The 26,342-nt window shown below is 30.2% G+C and overlaps 2 protein-coding genes across 6 annotated transcripts; one reads left to right on the top strand and one right to left on the bottom strand.

Annotated features, from left to right (window-relative positions):
* Positions 1–699: 699 nt before the first annotated feature.
* On the top strand, positions 700–22,471 carry LOC126850131 (uncharacterized). Of its 5 annotated transcripts, none has more exons than XR_007687493.1 (9): positions 700–922; positions 1,450–1,582; positions 1,679–1,868; positions 1,959–3,124; positions 3,288–3,942; positions 4,040–4,208; positions 4,293–4,694; positions 19,264–19,471; positions 19,577–22,471. XR_007687493.1 is itself a non-coding variant. In XM_050592831.1 (8 exons), the coding sequence occupies exons 3-7, from the start codon at positions 1,755–1,757 to the stop codon at positions 4,691–4,693; spliced, it is 2,502 nt and encodes an 833-aa protein (XP_050448788.1). In that variant the 5' UTR covers positions 700–922; positions 1,450–1,582; positions 1,679–1,754; the 3' UTR covers position 4,694; positions 19,264–22,471. The 5 variants fall into 5 exon arrangements, 3 of the variants coding, with proteins under 3 accessions (XP_050448788.1, XP_050448785.1, XP_050448786.1); XR_007687492.1 differs by adding an exon at positions 6,253–6,313 and having other exon boundaries at positions 19,264–22,471; XM_050592831.1 differs by having other exon boundaries at positions 4,296–4,694; positions 19,264–22,471.
* Positions 22,472–22,674: 203 nt separating this feature from the next.
* On the bottom strand, positions 22,675–25,058 carry LOC126850153 (ubiquitin-conjugating enzyme E2 G2). The gene is made up of 4 exons (XM_050592868.1): positions 24,850–25,058; positions 24,620–24,701; positions 24,243–24,361; positions 22,675–22,992 (listed from the first exon to the last, which is right to left on the bottom strand). The coding sequence occupies exons 1-4, from the start codon at positions 24,890–24,892 to the stop codon at positions 22,736–22,738; spliced, it is 501 nt and encodes a 166-aa protein (XP_050448825.1). The 5' UTR covers positions 24,893–25,058; the 3' UTR covers positions 22,675–22,735.
* Positions 25,059–26,342: the final 1,284 nt, after the last annotated feature.

Raw genomic sequence — 26,342 nt, 5'->3', positions numbered from 1 at the left:
AGTTCAACAACGTTTGGGGCGCCATAAATTAACAATCTAGAAGGAGGCACTCGATAATATAAATGCATTAGGCCGGTACGGCGCTCGAAAATAACACAAAAATAGAAAAATAACAATAATTAGTAGGTGACAATAGAAAATACGTCCGCACATGAATAATACCAAGATGGCGCCTTCCGAATCACGGTCTGTCTTCTCAGGTCTGGGCACTCGCTAACCCCATTTCGGATTTTGTGTAGTACCAAAATCAGGCATTGTTTCTGCTCTTTGCTATGGCGTTACAATCAGGCGAGCCAGTGTACAAGAGAGAAAATCAAAGAGCAACGGTCCCTTTCAATCACATACACAAATATTGATGTATTAATATTTTAAAAATCTGAATACACTATTTTGTATAAAACATCGAACTCGTATTTAAGAAAAGGTTGAAATATATCTGAAATTTGATAAAAATTGTGCATGCGCATTCTATCGGCCCGCCTGTCATTAATGACAGGTAGAAACGAGAAAGATTGCCCGCATTTGAGGCACGGCTTTCAAAGACAAGTGCTCAGACCTGTATAAAAGATAGTAAGAATATATCCTTTGCCTTATGCTCCATCTAGATATTTCTTACGTTCATGGCGAGGGCTATAAGAAGCTTTATTTCTCAGCATTGGTAACCCTGAAAGGAGGAGTTTTACATTGTCACTACGCGAGGTCTCCAATATCAATTCAAACTTTGCTCGTCTCTTCTGCCGACCCCTAACCAATCATGTTACAAGCTGATATATGGCCCAGGTTGCTCCGCGTTAACTCACAAATATCGATTGATCCCGGCATGAGCTTTGCGCGCGTCATGCGACAATCATGAGTAGCGTGTCTTCGCACGACATCGGCAAGATTTGGATCGCATACGCGTCGCGGCCAATTCAGCGCATAGGTAATCGCTACATGTGTCATCATCGTGCACTTACCTTTCCCACATTGCACTTGACTCAGGCAAAAGTCCCGACCTCTTCCCGAGACATGCGATGCGAGTCACAACGCAAGTCTGTCAACCTTTCATTCTAATTCTTGTCCGAAACTGCTCAAAACTTAATTTTCTGTGGCCGGTTTGTCATTTATGCCTTTAAAGCTAAATTTTAGAATCTTATTTCTTTCTGAATTGTGACTTTGACACTGATAAAATTGCCGCATTTAATCATCAAATGCACGGTGAGAGAATTGACACTCGTCGTATCGACAGACTTGGTTAGAGACGTCAATTTGTCTCGGAAAATATCGCGAAAAATTCATGTTGAAATATTTATAAAGGATTCTTTTCGTTAATATGTTTGTAAAAGATGTAAATTTTATTAATAAAACAAATTATGAAATCTTTGACTTTCATGACTCGCATCTAAAACTATATTTTTAAGATATTATACTCATTTAAAATTCGCAGGTTGTATTATCATGTTTTTGTAGGGTCATCAACTGTGTTGCTTTAGAATGTCATTGCAATTTCTTACTCATAATGGACCATGCGCGGAGTACAAGTCAATATATAAATATAAGAATCATAAGGCAGTTATATATTGCCTGTGATACTTTTTATCAGGTTAGACATTTAGTATTAATTTAGTATTAATTTAAAGATATTTTCAAAATAAAAAGTATATTTCAGTATATTAACAGTTATAACATTAAATTTTAGAGAGTAATATGGAAGTATCGAAAGTTCTGATTACTATAGGCTATCCAGTGCATAGTTGAAGTAAACAAAATCTGAAATGGACTCTCCGCCATCATGTTCACTAAGCGCTGGGCCTCTCAGTGATCTTGGTAGCAGTGGCCTAGGAGGTTCAATATCTAGTGATTCTGTTCGAGCCCATCTTGCGATGGAGGTAGTATTCCTTCCTTTTTTTTTTATTCTGAGTTACAAACATGAATACTTTCCTGACACGTACAACTCTTGAAATGAAATACAATTTCAGATACAAGAAAGTGACATAGAAAGTAAGTCTCTATCACAAGATTCTTTTGATTATTCGGATGGCATGTGCAGCGAGAATTTCAACACATTGAAGAAGGGTCCAGGTTGGGGTGATACAGATGGTAAATTGGAGGTTGAAGTGGTTGATGTAGCGATCAAGCCACCACCAGAGTTTCAGGACAGTCCGTCGCCACCAGATTCGGAATCTTTGTCGGCACCAATTGTGAACTACGCACGATTGATGAGACATAGAATGCCATGCTGGTTCGACGATTATGCTGAGAGTCTAGTACAATCGGCAGTAGATGAGGCGTTAGTGATCTCTTGTCGCATCTCCTGGCCGGAAGGAAGAATTGCGCCTACTATGAATCCGATCTCAGTGATAACACGGGCTCAACAGACAAATTCTAAACGCATATGGGATCTAATGACGCCACCAGTATGCCAGAGTGCTGCTACCATCACTATTACTCCGTATAATACACTGAATCGGCCAAACTCGCGTTGCTCATTAGCTTCGTCAAGACTATCTAGTTCACATAATTCCATTAATACCTCCGGACTTGGCCATAAAGCCGACGACAGCAGCTTTATCACATCCGCCATGTCGCATGATGTATTGACTACAAGCGAAATAAGTGATATGTACAATGTACCGTTCGATTCGGATATTTACACGGTGCCTATCGACATGATACGACCGCTGCACGATTTGCGAACGCCACAGAGGCCCAAACGACACCGGCATCATCGCAAGAGACGGCGAAACGTTTCCGCGAGTTCGCAGAGTGAGTTGGAGGCGCATATCCAGCAAGCGCGCCACTATTGCGGCAAGTCACGTGCCATAACGCACGTCATTAAATCTCAACGTTTGCTGGCTGATGTCTGTTGTAACGAGGTTAATCCAGGTAGTGGTGGTGGCAAACGACATAGTGTACCGGGCACTTCCGGTCGTCACAATATTAAAACATCGAATGGACATGCACACAATATTGGCGAGCCAATCCATATGACTCTACACGAAGTGCGACAGTATCTACAGACGTTATATTCGAGCTCGAGCGATTCTAGCGAGAACAAGATTAAACGAGACAAAACGCCACTACTAGGCCATACTCCAGTGCATCTTGCCGCGACAGCCAAACCCCTCAGTATAAATAATAATAGGTAAGTGCACATACACAATATATAATTTTTATTGATAAATTAAGAGAAACACATTTTTTTTCTGGGAAACGAGTTTTTATTGTAGACTATTTGATTATGTTTGTTTCTAAATATTTTAAGTTAAATGTCCATAGTTATTTTCAAATTAATTATTTAATAATAGGTATAACAGTAATGTGCATACGGATTCATCCACGGACACACCAGTGTCCAATAAGAGTACCAGTAACGGACTGATGATTCATCATCATAACAATAATAATAACAATCATAACAATAACTCTAATAATGTGAAGAAGCACAAGAGGAACGCGTTTGTCAGCATCAGGCATAAGAAGGCACGCGATGAATCGCATAAGGAGAAGAGCGAGTCCGAGCGGGAGAAGATAAAGAAAAGTCAGCGTAATTTCTCGCTAAATCTTAAGCAAACACTTTGCAATATTTTCCGGTTTCGGCGACTGGGCTCGCCGGATCATTTTGTGGAGAAACGCAACAGCATCGTACAGGGAGAGATCGTCGAAGAGGAAGAGAGCGTTGATTCCGATCAGCATGCAAATAACAACAACACCGCTCCATCCGAGATGGAACCGTCCGCGCAAAAACTGCCGTTCTTCAAGCGTGCGTTGCCACCTCTGCCCAAGAGTAATAGTCAGGTAAATGTGGAGCAAGCAGAAGAGGCTCTTACAGCAATGACACCCAAGTGCGAATCTCCGAGCTTGATACAACAGCAAGTTTCGTCGCCCGCTGCACGACTCGAAGAAGATACCGCAGAGGACACGAGTATGGACTTTGCTGCCAGTATTGAGAAAGTAAAGGATGTACGTTCATTTTTTTTGTTTTTTTTTTCATTGATTTAGACTTGGTATTTAAAGAATTAACAGATATTTTATAATATAAAATCGTTTTTCAAAATAGTACGGATGGTATTGGGGACCTATATCCGGCGAAGCGGCGGAGAAAATACTATCCAACGAGCCGGATGGCTCATTCATCGTGCGGGACAGTAGCGACGATCATTATATTTTTTCTTTATCATTCAGACTTAATAGTTGCGTGCGACATGTGAGGATAGAACACGATCAGGGTAAGTTACATCATACTATGTATAAGATTCAGGACTATCATATGAAATATATAAGCTTTTATCAAATTTATTTCTCTCGATAAGCAGGTAATTTCAGTTTTGGTAGCTGCACAAAGTTCAAGTCACATACTATTGTTGATTTCATCGAGAATGCAGTCGAGCATTCGCGCAGCGGTCGGTATCTTTTCTTCCTTCATCGGCGACCGGTTCTGGGTCCAATGCGAGTGCAGCTGCTCCATCCAGTATCGCGATTCAAGCAAGTACAGAGTCTGCAGCACACTTGCAGATTCGTCATCCTGAAGATGGTGCGTAGGGACCTGATCCCGACCTTGCCATTACCCCGGCGACTCATCGATTATCTCAGTACACCCCATTACTACAGCGAGCAACTAGCGGCCGAGCAGGACGATCGAGCTGAATCGCCAGTCAGTTCATCAACCGGTGAACTGGAGAAGATTTGCTTCACGCCGCAAGGTCTCTCGTGAGGTACAGCCGTGTGATTTTTTTTCCTCTTCTACTTTGCTCTTTGTGCAAAGAGACATCTGCATCAAATGACGCTCCTGATGTTAATACATACATACATATACATACCTATATGCATACAGCATACACATGCATACTACATACATATATACATATATGCATACAGCATGCACACAGCATACACACACACACACACACACATACATATATGTATGTGTATACAGGATGTCCCAAAACTACCAAACTTCCTTTTAATGGCAGATTCCTTAGAACATTTCAAGACGAAAATCCTAATACAAAAATGTCGAGGCTATAACAGTTTTAAACGGCAATTATATTTTACGAATAAGAGAGCTGAGATTTCGCGCGCTTAGGCGAAATAACAAGTGAAAAACGTGCTCTATAAATGGGATGATTTTTTTATAATATTAATTACTTTCCATTTACATCAAAACTTAGATAATTCTCAATTATGATGTTATAATTCAGTTGAATGCACGTTCCTTTTGATGCTGAGAAAGTGAAATTCAACTGAGTTTCTGCACACGATCGAGATCGTGTGCTTTAGTAGTTTAGTGAGTCTATAGACTCACATACAAAAGTAAGGTTATGAACCTGCAATATCACTTGTGCGTTCCTTTTACTCATTGAACAATTGACATTTTATCTGAGTGTAAAATACTCACATAACTGAGTAACTCAACATCACTTGAGTGCAAATGGAAAGCAACTATTATATGATTATTGTATAAATTTACAATAACATTGTAATTATATGTTTTCCCACTTCTCTACGCATTGCATTAATATATTCTTTTTACGAATAATGAATGCGAGAACTAAAGGCATCTTAAAAATGATTCTAGTAAAATTTTGCGACATGTTTCAACCTCAGCTGTCAAAGTGGTCGATCAATGTTATCATGAAGTGTTTACTATGCAAGATAATAAATTGTAATAGAATTAGATTTGAGATTTATTTATTTTGTATTTTGAAATATTTTGGAATCTTTGTAATGAAATTATAAATAGTTACAAATTGTAACCGTTTTCATAACACATCATAGTAAACATCTTTATTGTAATATTGATCGATTATTTTGACAGCTGAAGTTGGAACATGTTGCAAATTTTTGAATCATTTTTGAGGTGCCTTTAGTTCTCGCATCCATCATTCATAAAAAGAATGTAATGTGTAAAGAAGCGAAAAAACATATAATGACAATGCTATTGTAATTTTATACGATAATTATAATATTATAAAAATATCCCATTTATAAAGCACTTTTTTCACTTGTTATTTTGCCGTACCTGAGCACACGAAATCTCAGCCCTCTCATTCGTAAAATATAACGTTTCCCGTTTAAAAACTATTATAGCTTCGACATTTTTGTATTAAGATTTTCGTCTTGAAATGTTCTAAGGAATCTGCCATTAAGAGGAAGTCCGGTAGTTTTGGGACACCCTGTATATAAACATATATACAATTTAAAATTTAATTAATATTTCAATATTTTATATGTAAAAAAATTCACAAACATATGTTTAAATTAATATTGCAGATTAATTCAATTTCTATCAACATGCAATAAATTTAATACTGGTTGATTAAGTTTTGGAAAGGTAATGTAGAATTTGTGACTATATTAATATATTACTAATTTATTTTGTAACTTAAATAATTCTTTGCTTATGTATAAAACTCTATTTTTACTGAGTTTATCAATATACATGAGCAATTAATTGACTTTATCAATATGCAAGAATTTTTTAATTTAATTTAAATTTTTTAATTTAACGTACCAAAATTTAATTTGCTATTAAATATACAACGAAAATTTAATTTAATTATTGCTAATGTGCTGAAATTTAATTATTGATTGAATTGAGTTTTTGCTTACTGTGAGCATTTGCTTATTTTTGTTGAAATTTAATTTGTAAATTAAAATTTTATATTATCGACATATGACGTTTGATTAACGATTTTGCGCCTGTGATTTTTAATCGATTTATGGCATATAAATTCATAAAGTGAGTATTGTAATTAAACTTGAAAGTAGAAGAAGATAGAAAAAATTTTTATGTGTACTGTATATCTAAACAGTCTAAAGTTGCAAATTATGATCATCTCAAGTTATCTGATTGATTATCGAATGAAAGAAATAGAATTTACTCTATATCACTAGAAAGAATACTGCGTATTGCAATATTCGTTTTGCTATGCTGGTATAATAGACATGCTGAGATAATCATAGACATAATAAATATAGATTGCGCGTATTTTTTTTTTACTTGAAAACATAAGTTCTACATGAGCTTTAATCTTAAGAGGTTAGCTTTATCTAGCTTTATCTGTTTATATCCCATATCTTCTGTATATAACAATGTCTCCTTAGGCTAAAAAAAAATTTTACAGAAAATACTTACTGATTATTGGAAAGAAATTTTCTGTAGGATGTATTACTGTGATGTATAATGTGAGTTTTCTTTTTATCACACACATGTGAGAATGGATATAACAATTTATTTAAAGTAACATATATATACTTTTTAAAATAATAATATTTTTAGTAATGTTGCACTTATAAATGTATCTATAGATACATTTGTTGAATATAGCTTATATAGGTCTAGACTAATACATGGTTATAACGATTATAATTAAACTATATGATTAAAAGTTTTATTAATTAAATGAGGAGAGAGACAATATATACGCACGCACATATACAATATATAAAATAAAAACATTTAATCTTTAAAGATGATTTAAAATTGTTAGTTTACTATTTGTAACTAAATTGAATTAGCAAAGTATGGTTCTTATAATGCTCTTTATATAACTACAAATTAGATTTTTTGAAAATGTGATACTTTTTTAATATCCCCACTTTATACTAGAAATTTTATAAATTTCATATTTTTTATAAGCACAAAAATTAAAAAGTGTTTCATGCCATATTCATTCATATATGATAATATGACTTTCTGAAATCGCATTTTTCGCCTGAGATCTAAAGATCGCGCTATATTAACTAACTCGTGTTTTTATTGCACAATACTTTACTTGACACATTGTTCTTTTTCATATTTCATACATAATACAACGTATTATATAATATATAAATTGAATAGGATAATACATAAATAAATTAAATAAATGTTTAATTATGCAATACTTTAATTATTTAAAAATTTGATTGATTTGTACATTCAAAAAGAAATGTGCAGGATGCCAAAAACAGATGAGTCGATATGATTAAAACTGATTATAATAAAAATTGTAATGCACATAAAATAAATAGATATAAATATATTCTTGTACTTCTATAAAGTTCTATAACATATAATTTATAATGATATCAATATTTCTCTCTCTTTATTCATAGATATACAGTGATTTATATTAAATATGATTAAATTTTATATAAATTTTATCAAAGAAATTAATGCTTGTTTTAAAAAAAATTTATTTATAGCATATTTTGTTTATGTTGTATAATTATATAATGTGTCCAATAATGCACAACATATGATTAATATAACAATGTATAATATAACAGATATTATTATTTAATGATTTGTAATATTTTAAATATTATTGTATCAAATATTATATAAATGAAACTCTTGTATAAATAAAATATAATATACAAGATTATATATGATTACAAAAACATAAGTGCATACATATATGTATGTATATAAAATATATTTATAGTATACATTGATTACAAATATGATATTCGTGAAAAAAAATGATTATAAAAAGAGAATTTTATTTATAATATTCAATTTCATAATATCCAATAGAATTTTTTGTTTCTCTATACAATTCATTCTACATTTTTTTTCAACATGTTGCAGCATTACTTCTGGAATCGTGAGAGAAAGAATATTTTGCATACTACCTTTTTTCTTTATTCTCTTATTATTTTACATTTTTCATAATCATATATATTGGAGTGTTATTTAAACGTTATTACAACTACATTTTGTTTCTATAAATATCTATATTTCTATTATATTTCAATTTTATTTTATATAGTAATCTTTTGAAACTTGCTCTAGACCTTTATTATAGCTTTATTTATCTTTGTTATATTTTACTTTTTATTTTTCACTTGATAAATAAATATAACTTTTTGTGAGTTTTAATAAAGAACTGAAGATTTTATCTCAAAATAAAATGTATTTTTCTTCCTTTTATATGTATCATTCTTTCTATCTTCATTTTTTAGATTCCTTTAGACATTTATTTAATCAATATTTTTAAATATCTAATTTTTTATATAATCTTATTTTTAAAAAATTCATTATTTTTTTATATATACATTATTTATTATATTTTCTAACACCCTGTATATATATATATATATATATATATATATATATATATATATATATATAATGTGTATATAATGTATGTATGTATGTATGTATATATATGTATATATGCAATTAGAAACATCTATTTTTGTTGCTTTATAATATAAAATAATGTTGCTTCATAATATAGAATTTAATATAAAATAAGCTATATGTTATCAAATTTTGCGCAGCATAGAAGTGCGGCATAGAAACGTAGCACATATAGCACATTATAAAGTGCGATCTGTAAAGCTCATTTGCCAAAAATGCGATTTTAAAAAGTCATATTATTATATATAAATAAATTTAAAATAAAGCTCTTTAATTTTTGACCTTACAAAAAATTTGAAATTCATGAAATTTTTAGTGTGGAGTGGGGATATATTAAAAAATATCACATTTTAAAAAAATCAAATGAATAATTATAAAAAGAATTAGAAACATTTTTGTATGTTTTATTGTTTCGCTGATATTCGCTCGACATATACCGAATTATTTTTAAGAGGTTACTTCAATTCTTGAATACACGAGAATGCTCATTTAAAAGAAATACATATTTGTTTTTTAAATTGTTCAATAATATATTTAAAGCGTATTCAAATCGAAGGACAATTACATATATTCCTTAATTAGACGAATTCCTAATGCTGATTCTATTGAAATCATGTATAAATCGTATATTGAAATTACATTATACATATATCAAAATCAATATATGTATAAAATCTAACATTTATAGAAGAAATCTAGAATTATTAAAAATACTTACACAACTTCAAAACTTTAAACAAGTTTTTTGAATATATCGAATGCATTATAAAAAAATAATGATTCGTAATATATAATTGATACAGAAGGAAAGTTACAGAAAATTGTGATATTATCTACATATTGTATCATTCTGCAATTAAAAGCTGATACGTTCAATATTGGATACGTAGAAGTATATAAAGAAAGGAGCTTATAAAATAGAATAATTATGTGAGATACTTTTATAAGCCTATAGGATTTTATCTAATTCTCCAAATCCGTATTTGTCAAATTGATAACAACACTATCCAAATTACTCACTACCCCTCACTACCTGATGAGTTTTAGATATGCACTACTAAAAAAACAATAGCAACATTTTTTTATACGCTAAAAGTTGGACTATTTTTTAACTGCTGAAACTCGGCGAAAAATCATCCTAGATCATCCTAGATAAAAAATTTAAAAAATATTATGAAGTTTCAAGTTTCAACTTAACATGCTATCGTTAATTTTAAAAAATTTTTCTTCAAAATTTGAAAAAAACGTTAAAAACGTTAAAAATGAAACGTTAAAAATTTCTAAAACGCTTTTTTAAAATTTTCCTATGATTTTTTTGTAGGCAAAATGTTGTAGTTTATAGAATTTAAATTTTTGGAGAATTTTTTTATCGAACTGCAGAATATAAAAAATACTTAATTTTAAGAAAGAAAACTTTTTTTTTAAAGCACAGAACAAGAAAGATCAAAATTTGTTTTTTAAAACTACCGATACCATGTAAAATTAAAATTGAAATTTATTATACTTTTTTAATTTTTAGTCTATAATGATTTTTTGCTGAGTTTCAACAGTCCGAAAATAATTTTTTGAGTATGAAAAATGCTCCTTTTTTTTAAAGAAAGATTAATATATATTTATATTAATATTGCTTTACATATTTGATATTTTAAACAATATTAATTTAAACGTGCACACATACAACTCACTTGTGTATTATATATTTAAAATAATTGAAGGAAGATATATATTGATTTCTCTTATTTATAATAATTGAAGGAAGATGTATATTTGATTTCTCTTATTTTTTATAAAATAAGAAATTGAAAAGTTTTTTTTTTTTTGTAAATAAAATATTATAATGATTTTGATGTGAAAAGTAAGAAATACGTTTTCGATAAATATTGACAAAAGTAGACCCAGATGAGTTTAATCTTGATATATATTGTAAAGTGCATCACCTTGAATAACTCAAAATTTCAACGGTCATTATTTCAAAGTTAGTTTATATACATATATATCAGGGTGTTTATTATCGGCAGGCTAGAGAAATTTTCTCCTAAACTTAACATCGTGAAAATAAACATTTCAGACGAAATTTATATTTTTGAGATAGAAATAAAAGTCAACCTAGTTTTTTTAAATAGAGGACAATTCTAAATTTTTTTTATAAATCGATTTCTCACAATATTTAATGTAAAAAGTTATAAGAATAACATCGCCAAAAATTGAAGTAGTTTACGAGATATTTTATACTTTAATTTCACACATAATTTTACATAAACTATGAAATATTTTGTAAAATATTCATTTTTTGATTATCTTACTTCAATAATAGAGGAATTAGTTGTAAAGAAAATACATAGTTATATTTAAGAAAAAATATAAATTTGTAAAGAACAACTACATATTTTTTCTCAAAATCGAATATGTGTTTTTGTTACACTAATTGATTTCTCTCATTATTTTGCTTAGAAGTATTGAAGTATGCTAATCAAAAAATGAATATTTTATGAGATATTTCATAGTTAACGTAAAATTATGTGAAATTAAAGTATAAAATATCAAAATATTTATTTTTTGACAATCCAATCCTTATAATTTTTACGCCGAATATTGCGAGGAATCAATTTTTAGAAAAAACTTAGAGTTGTTCCATTTAAAAACAAAAAGTTGGTTGACTTTTACAAGACTTGAAAAATGATTTCTTAGTCAAAATTCAAGATTATTAATTGATGTTTCTTTTTATTTAAAAACTCTTTCTATATAAATTTTGTCTGAAATATTTTTTCGTACAATGTCAAGTTTAAAAGATATACAACTGTTTTCATTTAAATGGAACACCCTGTGTATGTATGTATGCTATTTTGTTATCTAGGAATGATATATCTATGATTGATATATTTTCTTTTCTTAGAGCATTGAGCATGATTTTTAATGATAGAAAGATCAGATATATATAAATGATATAAGACTGCAGTTTCCTGCTTGATTTAATCCACTCTATTTGCACATTACGGATGGAACGATTATTATGAAACACCCTGTGTGCGTATGTGCGTGCGCATGTGCGTGTGTATACACAGGGTGTCTGATAATAATCACCCCACCTATAATGTAGAGCGGATTAAACTAAGCAGGAAAGTCCTTTACCATTTTTTTCTATGTTTTTGATGTTTAATAAAGGAGTTATTATTGAGTAATATCTGGCCAATCAACGCCGACCTTTAGCCGGACGCACGTCAGTGAGCTGCGCGCCTAGCAATATTAATAGGTTTTAGAATTGAGTCCCGTTGAGTTTACAGCGTTCAGAAATAGGATGAACCGTATCTTAATTTAAATAACCCCAAATAGGAAAATTGTAAGGTTGAGACATATTAAAATATTCGGGGAGGTATGTCCGTTCAAGCTGGTCGAATCATAAGATTCAGAGAAGAAATCTCTAATTCGAACGGAGAAAAGCAAATTCATTTGGCTTAGTAGCCTAAGTGCGTAAAACTGAGTAGGAAGTAGATGATCCTAAAATCGAGGATCGTGAGTCCCATTATTTTTTGTCCATTTTTTTATACTTACATTTATTATGAGATTGTACCACTTTTACCCCATTTATAAGATTATAATCTTTAATTATAAATTTGATAGGAGTAGCGAGATTAAGTTTATCTGTCTTTGAATTCAAATTTGTTATAGTTTTGAATAGCCAGAAATTCAAGCAGATTGTCATTGCATAAACAAAACGAAAAATAGTATTTCATGTTTTAGCCCTGGATTCGATGCATTCAGGGTATACGACATCATAAAATAAGGGATAAGTCGAAAAATAGATTCTGCGAATATAAACATCTATTTGGTCTAAATCCTGTAATGGCTATATTATAAAGAAGAGGCTTGTCTTTGTTGCCAGAATTTTTTGTACTTTATCAAGTCTGATTGTTATTGCGCCGGTATTTGTCTACCAATTCTCTAATCTTTCCCTTTTCCTTCTTTTTGCACGCAGCTGTTCTATTTCTGTTTCTTAGTTGATGTCTTGCATCAGTGATTCCCGGTTTTAAAATTGCTGCTCAATCAGCTTATGAATTTCAACTTCTATTCTTATTCCAACTTTTGTTTAGGATATAATCGCGTTGCCAGTTATTATTGCTTAATCATTGACGATTTTCGCCAAAAATCTGAGGCATCTGCGAAATATCTTGCTATTGCTGGTTGCTAAGTATTTATTGCCACGTTTGATGTAAGTTTCTACTTTTAAAAACAAAAACACAGTTTTACGGTCGAAAGAATTCTTTCTTTGAATTAATTTGCTTATTTTTTACTATATTTTTCTTTTTGCATTTATTGTTAAGTAGAGACAGGTTAACATTCTCAAGAGTATTAACATTATTATTATTAAAACAATTACATTATTAAAAAAAAACAATATTAGTACTCACTGCTCCAGTTTCATTTCTTGCATTGTTTTATAACTTTTCTCTATTTTTTAGAATATTATTTTGGGAGAGGAAGTTAACAATCAATTTTTGTTCGAGACATTTTTATTTATATCTTTTCTTGTTTTTTTTTATTGCTAACTTTGCTAGAATTATCTCTTCTTTTGTTATATTAACATGTTATATTATATTCCTGAAAGAAATTGCGTCTCTATTTTATTCTCTTCGAGATTGCAATCCTGGTTTGCAGTCACCGATAATGGTTGGTTAACTGCCGAAACGATGTTGAAATTAAAAAGTAACGTGCTTATCTTTCATTTAGTCAAAGAACAATTAATGTATGCTAATGTTGATGTTGTTGATAAAAATATTATTTTAATTAGGAAAAAGTAAACAATTGACCTGTACTGCGATTATAGAGAAAACGATCATGCTTTTCGCCCTTTCGGCCCAGTTCAGTCAGAACCCAATCGATCTATCGCCCATTTTGTTCCCTCCACGCTGCCAAACAGGTCTTGCAATGATTATAGCCGACAGAGAGAACTCGCGCGCATAAGTCTTAACGCATTATTTCGAACATTCGATAGTTAGTTGTCACCTAAAGCAATACTACATTTTGCGAAAGTTTCGCGAAAAGATTTATTGTACAATGGAAGAAAATTCGGACATGGAAGTAGGATCATTATCTTCTATGAAAAAAAAATAATAATAAAAAAATGCCAAATTGAAGACAAACAAAAATTATTACTTTGTATTAGCTCTGAAACAATATAGTAGTTTTTTAGAAACTTTTAGAAACTTAAATTAAAGAAACTTAACCAAGCTTTCAATATTATGACATTTCTTCCGAGTTTTGTAGCCGGATCACGCGATACATGATCGATATGCATATGGCATTGAAGTAACGCGCTCGAATCCCTCACCTAATCTCATTCTGCCCAAAGCTGCATGGAGCTTAGTCGTTCTCTCCGTGAACACAGTATATATTATTTCAAACACTCATTGTCAGAATCAAATTTTGACATCTTTATAAATGTATAAAAGATTTATTAAAGACTAAATTGATGGCTGAAATCGCGCAAAATTGATGGCTGATTTAATTAATCACTCTTCCTATCTTAATTTTAAATTATGCTTACAAGCTTATCGAAATTACAAGAAAAGCACGATGTTTTATATTCTTAACTCGACTAGATGAGAATATAGACGTTCTTAATGACTCCTTTATAAATGTCTATGACTTTTATAAATGTCTGTGGCCTTTCTATCCTTATTTTTGAAAGGAAGGTTGAAGTCCCTAAAGCCCCCTCTTTCTTTTCTTAATTCTAGAACTTGATCGCAACACGCAGTTTATATGTATTATGTCTATGGTAATAACGTAAAAATTATATTTTGTTTTTAGAGAAAAATGCAATTTTTTGTGCAATTTGCAGCTAAATCAATAACTGTAAAATTGTTTACAAAACAATCTTTAGCCAAAGTGGCTAATTAAAAAAAAAATTGTGAAGAGATTTTTTTCATCTCTTATCAATAGTCGCTTGATTATATCTTTGTTAATTTTTTACCGTTAATTTATATAGTACAATTTCAGAGGCAAAGAGAAAAAGACACGTAATCAAGCTGAGTGTAAGAAATTCTGTATAGTTTCTTCTAGCTTAATTTTTTTTTATTGACTATAATGACAAGATTACATATGACATAAACAACGCACAATATTCGTTTTATACGTACACTTATAAGTACATATATAAATAGATAAATATACATAAAAACAGAATAATAAGATGAAAACTTATTTTTGCGTGCCATACTTAAATTTTTTATTTAAATAAATGAACATCAGAATTATTTCTCGTAATATTGAAGAATTTGAGTTTGTTAAATTTTTATGCTTCTCAAATTAAATGCTGTAGTAGAAATGTATAATTCAATATACAATATTTAAAGTCGATTTAATTGATTTAGGTAGATTGCGCTAATCAAGAATTCAACTTAATAAATTTAACAAAATAAAAGCATAATAATGCGAATTACATTTTACAGATAGTCTTTTGATTTTTTATATGTATATTAGTTATTTGAAATCACGTAAATTATCTCAATTATAAAAACTATTAAAATTTTTTACAATATCATCTCATTAGCAGAAAGTTGCGCAGAACTGATTGTTTTCTGTTGAAACAGCAGATTTGTTTATCTTCGAAAAAGTATAATGCTCGAAAAGTATAATGCGTTTCATAAATTTTATCGATGACTTGTTGAGAGGGAGGAAAGAGCGGAATGAGAATAAAAACGAATAAAAGAATAAAAACAAATAATTTTTAGCATCAAAGCTCGAGCGCGCCATGTCGATCAGATAATTAGGCAAATTCATAAAAAAGAAAGAGAGAGGGAGGGGAAGAAAGAAATGATCCTTCAATAAAGTGGAAAGTTTCTGTTAACGAGCAAATATTGTATATAACTAAAAGTAATTCTAAGGAAATATGTAAAGAGTAAAGAGAAAAAAAGGCGACGTACAATTCAAATATTTTATCATTTTGTATATTCAAGTAATCAATTGAGAACTAATTAATGTTTGATTACAAATAAAAGAGACATTAATGACTGATACAATGCAAAATTTTTATAGCTTTCTTTTTTAATTACGTAATACTTTGCAATTAAAGAAATCGTTTATTCTTGTGGTCGAACAAGTTTGAAGGATCGTGTAATAATACTTATCAATATTAATCATATAAAATATCGTAAGATTTTTTATTTTTGTATTCTTTTTAATTTTTTCAAACTTTTTCAAAATAGAAACTTGTTTCGACCAATTCTTATTTTTTTATGTTCTCCAGAGCTTAACAATGTGGCAATAAATCTTCCAAAGAAAAACTTTCTGTTGTGGTCAAAAATCGCATAAGAATATATTTATTAAAAGTGATTTAATAATTAATTTATCACTTGAAAATACAAACATGTGATTAAATTTGTCCAAGAATATTGTTTGAAATTATACTTTTTTCCCTTTGATAAATTTGTAGATATTATACATACACACATACATCTACAAAACACATACATACGCGTACATAAACAAATTTTGTATTCACAATCAATATTCACCAAGTAGCTTTTGCAATACGATTACTATTAACAGTAATGAAATCGTCCAAGGGACTAAACGAGTCCTGTGTGGAGTTTGCAAGGTATGTGTGTATAGTTAATAAGGGCGCCACAATACCTCACAGTTATAGAGGGAGGTATACATATATAAAATTATAGGATTAATATAATTGATGAATCTTTATATTAGTGTATCCTTTCTCTCTTCAATAACCTTGATTTTAACATATGTTGTCAAGATTTATGATTCTATATTATGATTCTAAATAATTTTCAAAAGGTTTTAACCATCGCTTATTGTTTATTAGAAAGTTATCAACAAATAAAAATTCAATTGTTTAAATATATATTCTTTTGTAAACAAAAATCCACAAAGCAAAGTTCACCTTATCATTTTTTTTATTTAAAATAAAATCTATATACATATAATTATGTAGTTCATATAAGTTTTTAACTTTCGACGCGAAGCAAGATCCATCCCACCTAGTTTGATATCATTGTAAACCGCCTTCTTTTTTATCTTTGAACTTAAGAACATTGGATAATGTAGGATTACCTAACTTCGTGCAAAAGTTATAAATCTGTACAATCATAGTGCTGGAATCTCAAAATAGCAGATAACATACCTTCCACACAGCTAAGTCAGTAGTTCCCAAGTAGCATGAATGTGGGTAATGATTCAATCGCGCAACAATATGTAGATCTGTGTGCAATTTTGTGAAACGGGAGTAGAGATAATCTCTGTTATTTCAAAGTATCACTATATTAAATTTTCGTTTTGCACTGAAATCAATATGTGATTGATTAATTGATTGATCGATCTTTATTAGCTTTCTGAGCTATTTGTTATACAGATTTAGTTTACATTACTCCTTTAATATTCGCTTAAATGACTTTACTCTTTCATTCTGTTTTATTTTAATTGGCAAGACATTATACATTTTCACTTTTTCGTAAAACATATTCTTCTTTTACGCACTCCTTATTCTCCGATATTGTATTGCAATGAGAGAGGGAGGGAGGGAGGGAGGGAGGGAGGGAGAGAGAGAGAGAGGAGAGGGAGGAGGGAGGGAGAGAGAGAGAGAGAGAGAGAGAGAGAGAGAGAGAGAGAGAGAGAGAGAGAGAGAATAGAAGGGCGCGAAGGAGAAAGGGAAAATCTCATTTTGCGCAAAAAGTTACAAACTTATATGAAACTGTATAATTATAAATCTTGTTTTGCAACAGAAGCACCGGGTACTAGAATTGAGCTCGCGTTTCATGGATAATTGCAAACCCATATGCCTCTGCTCTGCTCATACACACATATTCTTTTCAATTTTTAATATTTGTGAATATCATATAGAGATTTGTATAAGTATTTGTAAAATGCACACGCGGGTATGCATATAATAATACTTATGTATATATAATAAATTATGTTCAATATTTTGAATCTCCTTTTCATGCCAATCCAGATTCAAATCTCGCTTTGCATGTACTGTCACTTGTTAATAACTTTTTAATCAACAATAAGCGCCGGCTGATATCTTTTGAAGGTTATTCACCGTTATGGTTTTGATATTAATATCAAGTTCATGGGAGAGAAAAGTGAGGAAGTATACATTAATGTAAAAAAAGTTTATCCTAAAATTTTATAACGAACATATTTATGTAAGAGCACACAATAATACACGCGCGCACATACATACACACACACACACACACACACACACACATACATACATACACACACACACACATACACGCGCGCGCGCGCGCGCACACACACACGCACACACACACACGCACACACACACACGAATGTGTCATCTTACTTGCAAGAAAATTGTAGCTGTTAAGAGAGCGTGAGCATCTTATTTTATAAACACATTTTAAAAATCATATTTCTATTAAAAGACTTGGTGAAATGATGTGACGGTAAATACTAATTCGAATAGATTAATGGAAAAATCTTTGAATCGCATCAACTTAATTTTAGTTAACATAATTGTACAACTTAATCGATTTAAATGAACTTAAATTAAATGTTCAATTATGTTTTAATTAATCTTATGGTTTACCAGCTAAAAATTATCAGCTTTTTTTTTAGAGAAGAGGAAATTTTAAGAAGTGAGAAAAAATTATCCATATATAATCACAGATATAAATTTATATACAATTATATGTGGATAATTTTTCCTTATTTCAAATTATGTTTTTTATAAACAAATGCAAAAATTATTCTTTTATTTTTAATTATTTTTTTTACTCTTTTTTTCTGTACATACGAATAGAGATCACACAAGAGAAAAAAACATATATATATATATATATATATATATATATATATATATTTTATATTTAATTAGATTTATTTATATTTAATTTATATATGGACTTTTTTCCCTAATTTAAATTCATTTAATATAAATAATGTTAATTTAAATTGATCTAAATTATAATTTAAATTCGATCAAATGTAAATGGCATTAATTTTAGTGCAATTGTTTTTTATTGTTAGTTATACTTTAATTAATTAAATTTCTACAGATTATTGTTTTAACAAATAATATATGTTGATAAAATGAAAGTTTATTTAATCGGCTAATTGGCGTTCCGTTAATCGTTATTGATGCAACGGATTTTAAAAATTAATTGTAGGAAAGCCGCAGCATTTTGTGCCAAGCAGGAGTCCTTCAAGGTTGCAGCATGTCGAAGCTAAGCGCAATAATCGAAGTGATTCTTAAAATGAATAACGGACACATTTAGACGGATAACAAAATTAGAGTTTAACGTTAAATGCAACAATTCGAGCGAGAGAGAGCTCGTTCAAGTAATTCCAATTTCCATCGACGATTAGGGGACGGTAGTGAGTGTATTTATATTAAATGTTTTTATATATTTATAACTTATTTATAACTTTTGATGTCAGCGCTGCGAAGAACAATTCCTTTTGAATGTATTTTTCTTTTAGCAAAATGTGATATTATTGATAAATAGACAACTGCGATATTACACCCGTCTTACTAAAAGCAAAAGATGGCAAATATTATAAATTGAGCGTTCTATAGAATATTCCGGCACTATTGTGTATATTGCTTTAGATTTTCCGATGAACTCGCAGGGTTGAGTAATAATTAAACAGTTAAAAAGTTGAAAAGTTATTAACTTTTATTTAGTTAATTTTAAACGTATTAATTTTTAATTCAAACTAGTTATTTTTAAATGCATTAACGTTATCTTATTAACTTTTGCCATACAAGTTAAAAAAATTAATCAATATTAAAATCGTGTAAAAATGGTAGATCGTAATGCGAATATTTCATTTGTCGTATAACAAATTTGGTCAGATGTGTCAATTTGCTGTTGGATAGAGAATTAACTTCAATAAGTTAATAATGTTAATAATTTTTTAACTTAATTTTAACTGAGTTAATTTTTGTTTAAGTAACTCTTAACTTAGTTAATTCTTGGAGCGTTTTCTTTAAACTTAATTTAGTTAAAAAAAACTTATTCAACTTTGTTAACTCATAAGTCCGGATCTACAATAGCAAGCCTTAAGCCATAAGAAATTGATTAATCACAGTCAAATCTCAAGGAGACTAATCATTGTTATTGGTAATTCTCTTACGGCTTAAAGCTTACTACACCTATTGTAAATTCGGGTTAACGAAGTTTTAAAACATGTCATCTATAGGAATATCTTTCTCTTGTAAGAGAAATAAATTTTTGCTTGTTAAGATACGGCAGCTTTGAAAGTTTAACTTAGATATTATAGTCGCTTGACACAGAATGTGAAATGCATGCCAAAGTATAAAACTGTATCCAGAGTACAACATTTGTACATATTCTCATGTTCACTGTTAAATATATAATTTTGCGTACAAAGATTTTTACATAAATATACGATTATTACATAAATTGTTTTCTTAAAATATTCGCATAGTATTGGACAGTATTGGGGAACACATTATTTAAAATTTATGAAAGTAGATTGAAAATAAGTTTAATTAGAAAATTTTTTTATAGTTTATTATAATTATATGTTTCTGAAGTGTATATCTTGTGTTAATACAAATGAAAAAGAATGCGCAAAAATATATTGAGATAATTTATTACCTCATTTAAATGTTACAGATAAATTATACTTTTTCTAAATAGTTAAAAAATCAGATATTTTGAAAACCAAAGTATCATTAAAAAAAAAGTTGTAATCTTTTCAATATATAGTGTAGTGGATTGAAAAAAAAACCAATAGAAATATTTGTCTTATAGAGACATACTAGATAGTATTTTAGAGTTAAAAAAATGTACAAGATGTTGTGCTTCGGTTAAAACAGCTATATACATATTATACAAAAAATTACAGCTATATACATATATACAAAAAATTTTATTTTATTCAAATATAATTGCTGAATGCTAGTCACAACACTCTATTTTTCAGTTGAATTCAAATGTTGTTCAATTTATTGTAATAAATTTACACGCGCGCGCGCGCGTACAATGTTTTATTGTTTTTATCAACTTATAATTCGAACAAACGGAAATAATGAAAAAGAATAATAGAAGATTGAAGTGCAAGAAATAAGCAAGTTTATTTTAAAAAATATTAAGTAAAAGTGAGAAAATTGTTGAATTTTTATATATTTTAGATTTTATCAAATTAACTATTCTTGCAATTAATTTGCATTCATTATACAAATTGCCCAAATATGATTTGATAAAAAAAATTGAGTGTTAGAAAAATGAATTTACTTCACCCTTAAAATCACAAATACAATTTCAGAGATTACTTATTATATATAATAATCTATTAATTAATTCTTTCTAGTCTAATGTGCAGATTTTTTTTCCAAAAAATAATTTGAGATCGTATTTTAAAAAATATCAAAAATGAGAAAATTACTAGAGTTTTTATAAAAACAGATTTATTTTATAATTCAATTATTTTAAGAATTATTAAAGAAAACTTCCTCGAATCAAATCAACTACTCAGAGACTGGTACATTTTAAATGCACTTTATATTTTTAAATGCACTTTATATTTTGCCAAGTTCGATTGTTATTCAAGAGAAATGTGCACATGATAATCAGAGATTTGCTGCAAATCTTTAATTATTTTAATTAAATAATTTTGTAAATACGATGCGATATATGTTCCGGAATTTTTATCAGGATTGACAATGTCTCGATCGGCACTCATATAATTTCAATAAAATCTAAATAATAAAAACAGGAAAACACTGACTGCGATAACAATCTAGTTTATTCTATTTTATTGGCAAAATAATTTTTCTAAAAAATGTTTTTGGTGATGGAATAACTACTCCGTTTATCCTTATTACACAAATATACTTATATAAAATATTATAAATTTATTTAAGTTAATTCCTTTCTTAGAGAGAGAAGGAAATAAAAGATATCTAAATATATTAGTTAATAATATATTAAATTTACACTGATGTACATTTACACAAAAATGATGTAGCACCATATATGATTGTGATAATTAACATCATCCTAAAATAATTTATGGGATTGATTGATAATTTTAAGTATTAATACTTAACATCAATCATGCACTCAAACGCAAGAAGCGAATCCTGTCCTTTGTTAACGATTCATCACAGAGTGAAATGACATATACATATACATATATATATATATATATATATATATATATATATATATATATATATATATACATATATATATACATACATATATATATATATATACATATATATACATATATATACATGTATGTGTGTGTGTGAGTGTGTGTGTGTAAGATAATCACGTATGTATTTGATTACCCATGTTTGTACTGCAATGTTGAAAATAAAACATTTTTTGAGATTAACAACCTCAATTTTTGTAGCATCAAAAAAAGTTTTGTAACCTTTGTAGCTATTTAAAACTCCTAATAAAACCGATCATATATCCTGCGTGCAAATAATCAGTGGAACATACAAGAAATAACTTATATGTAAAAAAAAAAATTATTGTAGAAATAAAAATTTATTGTTTCATATAGGAATGTGCCAACAAGAAATATAAAAGCAATAATTATAATTAGACTTTTTCTTTTTTTTTATTTTCTTTTTAAGTAAACAATATGTGTTCTATTTTAAGGGATACCTAGGGTTTTTCTTACAAGTTTTTGAGCTATCCTTTCAAATTCACTGCGATCCTCTCTCCACATTTTGGCAGCATCGACGTTAGCACCACTCTCGTCGTTTGGTTCTGCTAGCATACTTACTACACTCAACAATATCTTCTCCACGCTCTGCACTGGACTCCATCTTTCTGCGCTGCTTTCATAACCCATTGGATCATCACCAGGTGCATGTAATATGCTTATGCAGACTCTTCCATCTGCGTAAACTTTAAAAAAAAAAAGAATTTCATATATATGATTGACATAGCTGTCATGTTTTATATTATTGTAAACTTCATAACTTTTAAATCTATTTCATCTTATGCTTAATAATTTTAGTAAATGTTTAATTTAACTTGTTTCGCTTAAATTTTGATAATAATACACTTATTTGGCATTTTTTTCATATAGAAACAAAGATTTGATAATTAAAAATTGTCTAGTTATTATAAGATACTATAAAAAGTTATAAATTGTTAAAAATATAATAAAATAAATTTGTGATTATTAAAAAACTTCCATATTGAGGAAATATAGTATGGATGTATGCTGTGAACAAACATGCAAAATCCGAAATATAAAGTAAAATAAACATGAAATATACAGTCTTAATTGACAATTAATGATTAGAAAAAATTTTAATTAGATCAAAATAAAATTTTTTGAAGCAGTGCCAAGAAAAAGAATTCTACCTCTCATCCATCTTTTCTTTTTTCTTTTCTTTTCCATTTTTTTATTGATCTTCAAGAACATAATTTTTTACAATTTATAATTCTTTTTATAATATCCAATAGCAATATTTTTCACACAAATCTGTTTTTATATAAAAAGATGTCAAATAATGACTTTTGTATACAATACAGGATATCCTGAACTGATAAACTTTAAATAGTTATAAAGGACATCAAAACAAATCAATTTTGTCAATAAACCTATGTCCATAAATAAGCCGTTTTGATACTAGAAAATCAAAGACTAACAAGGGAACCTCGCGAACTCAAAAATTCTGATTTTGATGAAACTTTACACACACTTTGGTGAGGGGGGGGGATAGATAAATAGATGAATTTAAAAATCTCCAGTTGCGGCTTCTAACGATTCTAAGGGATGAAATCACCCCTCATAACAGCTTTTTGCTTTTCTTGATATATCTCGAAAATTATTCGAGGTATCAAAAAAATGTTTTATACAAAAGTTTCATGGTAAAAACACTTGTATTTAACTACATTAATAAAACTGGGAAAAAGTAATTTTTTTTCAAGGATTTTTGTTTTTGTTAGTCTCCAATTCTTTTGTGTCAAAACGGTTCATGTGCGGACATGGATTTATTGACAAAATTGGCTTGCTTTGCTCTCCTTTATAAGCACTTGAAGTTTGTCAATCTAATACTGATCATCCTGTATATTATGCACTTTCTTACCAAAATTTAGGTAGAGTGAGTCAAATTAAGTATAATTTTAATAGCATAGTATCTTACTATTAGGATGAAATATTTCACAGGTGAATTGCATCTTTGGTGGACTTAGTGGATAATCTGGAGGAAATATTAATTTTGCCGGAAATACTCCGCCTTCAAAGCATGTTCCTTCTGGTCCGCTAAAAATATTCAATTCTAACATTATAAAAATAATTAATAATTATAAATAATTATTAAATATAAATAATTAAAATTTTTTTAAAATGCTTATAAGCATATATAAAAATATTATTTACACGTCATTAATTGTTTGACGTTTAAAACTGTCAGAGAGAAAGAAAAACTGATTTAGAAAAATTATATATCATAGCACAATACATCAGTGAGTTGACAACGATAACTTTCTGAAAATAAATCGACTAATGAAAAAAACATACGTGATGAGAGCCTCCCATTCGAAAAAGTTTTCCTCGTTAATCGGGCCAGCGATGATGCCTTCCGGTGGATTCAAGGTTAGTTCTGCAAGTTCGTCGTAGCGCAGACATTATTGTTCAACGAGAAAGGAGAGAGGATGTCGCGGTGACGGGAAAAACTTCCCGTAGAATGTTATTAATGTACGAAATAATGTTAACGCGGTATGCTAAAAGACTTAAAAGCGGATCCTCACGTTTGTACTCAGCCATCAGTCGTCTGAGAGCCGAACCCGCCATTGTTCTAACTATGCAGCAATGATGCCACGATGCCAGAATGACATCTGATGGTAATGGCAAGAGACAAGAGACTCTAGCAACAACCTCACCAAAGTTAGCCCCTCCACTTTGACTATTATGGATTTTTTTTACCAATCATTCAATCGTTGATTGCTAATGTTTGGTAACACATTCAAAATGTTTAGTAGTTGCCTGTTTTCTTAAAAAAAAAAATTGTTAACAAATTTGTAATCTTTTCTTAGTCATCTTCTCGGCCATTGTTACAGGTTGACCAATCAGAACAAAGCAACTTAACGATTAATTGGACAACTCTCGACCATACTTCAATCGCAACCGAGTTCGCAGAAAGAGACCGAACGAGGCGATTATTGAGAGCGTCCCGCTATCCTCGCTCCCGAGAATTATATCGCGCTAAAAGAATAATCGCGACGCATCATCCTCGCTCCTTAAAACTCGCCCGACGCCGCGACGCCTATCAATAAGCGGCGCGCTCGAAGCGGCGCCCGTGAAAGAAACCGCGATCGACGCATCGCCCTCTAATTAGACGCATCGCGCTCTAAGCCGCGCCGATAAGAAAACCGCGAATCGGAGCGTCCCGCTATTCTCGCTCCTAAGAGTTATATCGCGCGCTAAAAGAATAAATATAAACGCGTCCATCCGCGTAGTCGCATCGTCGATACGTCGCAAAAGCGGCGCCGATAAGAAATTATCAAAATAATAAATATATCCTAAAAGAGAGTATACGCGCGCCCGTGAAAGAAACCGCGATCGACGCATCGCCCTCTAATTAGACGCATCGCGCTCTAAGCCGCGCCGATAAGAAAACCGCGAATCGTCCCTCGAAACCAAACCCACCTCGCCCCTCCTCCACTCCTCGCCAACGACGGCGCGCGCGCGACACCCCCCGTCCCATGCCTCCCGCGCCATACGTACCCCGCCTCTCTTTCCGCCGTGCCGTCTCCTCACCTCCGAGATATCATTCTATCTTACTTTTTTATATACCCATCTCTCTTACTCTTACAGCGTTTCTTAAGAGTCTAACTGAGGTATAGAGAGAGAAAGAGCGTCGCTGAGACGTAACACACGTGAAAAAATTTTAGTCGTAATCATAAGTCCATAAGCAAATCGACCAATCATAATCAAGCATTCTAACAACATAATTAGAATAATTAACTGTGATTGATTGATTTGCTTACGGTCTTACTATTACGACTAAAATTTTTTCACGTGCAATGGCCTTTAACAATTGAAATATAAGCAAATGGATTAAATAATTGTTTTATATTCCATAGGTATTTTGCAGGGGTAAAAGCGGTACTTAATTACTAATTAAAATATAGTTTTAAAAATTGGCAAGACATTACAGTGGTGTGCGCACGCGCGCGTGCTTTCTGTCCTGCGTGTACAAAAGTTAGAAAATTCACTAGAATATTTGCGATTTTATTTGTCG

Source organism: Cataglyphis hispanica, chromosome 5 (genome assembly GCF_021464435.1).
Source record: "Cataglyphis hispanica isolate Lineage 1 chromosome 5, ULB_Chis1_1.0, whole genome shotgun sequence".
NCBI classification, from domain to species: Eukaryota; Metazoa; Arthropoda; class Insecta; order Hymenoptera; family Formicidae; genus Cataglyphis; species Cataglyphis hispanica.
The sequence above is the reverse complement of the archived record's forward strand: the minus strand, read 5'-3'. Positions and strand labels throughout refer to the sequence as shown.

What these genes read in the sequence shown, in the direction of transcription:
- LOC126850131 (XM_050592828.1), top strand. Translation starts at nt 1,755, where the DNA reads ATGGACTCTCCGCCATCATGTTCACTAAGCGCTGGGCCTCTCAGTGAT. An exon ending in CTCAGTATAAATAATAATAG is followed by an intron (nt 3,125 to 3,287) that starts GTAAGTGCACAT and finishes ATTTAATAATAG; the next exon opens with GTATAACAGTAATGTGCATA. An exon ending in GAGGATAGAACACGATCAGG is followed by an intron (nt 4,209 to 4,292) that starts GTAAGTTACATC and finishes TCTCTCGATAAG; the next exon opens with CAGGTAATTTCAGTTTTGGT.
- LOC126850153 (XM_050592868.1), bottom strand. Translation starts at nt 24,892, where the DNA reads ATGGCGGGTTCGGCTCTCAGACGACTGATGGCTGAGTACAAAC. An exon ending in GAATGGGAGGCTCTCATCAC is followed by an intron (nt 24,362 to 24,619) that starts GTATGTTTTTTT and finishes GAATATTTTTAG; the next exon opens with CGGACCAGAAGGAACATGCT. An exon ending in TGAAATATTTCATCCTAATA is followed by an intron (nt 22,993 to 24,242) that starts GTAAGATACTAT and finishes TTTTTTTTAAAG; the next exon opens with TTTACGCAGATGGAAGAGTC.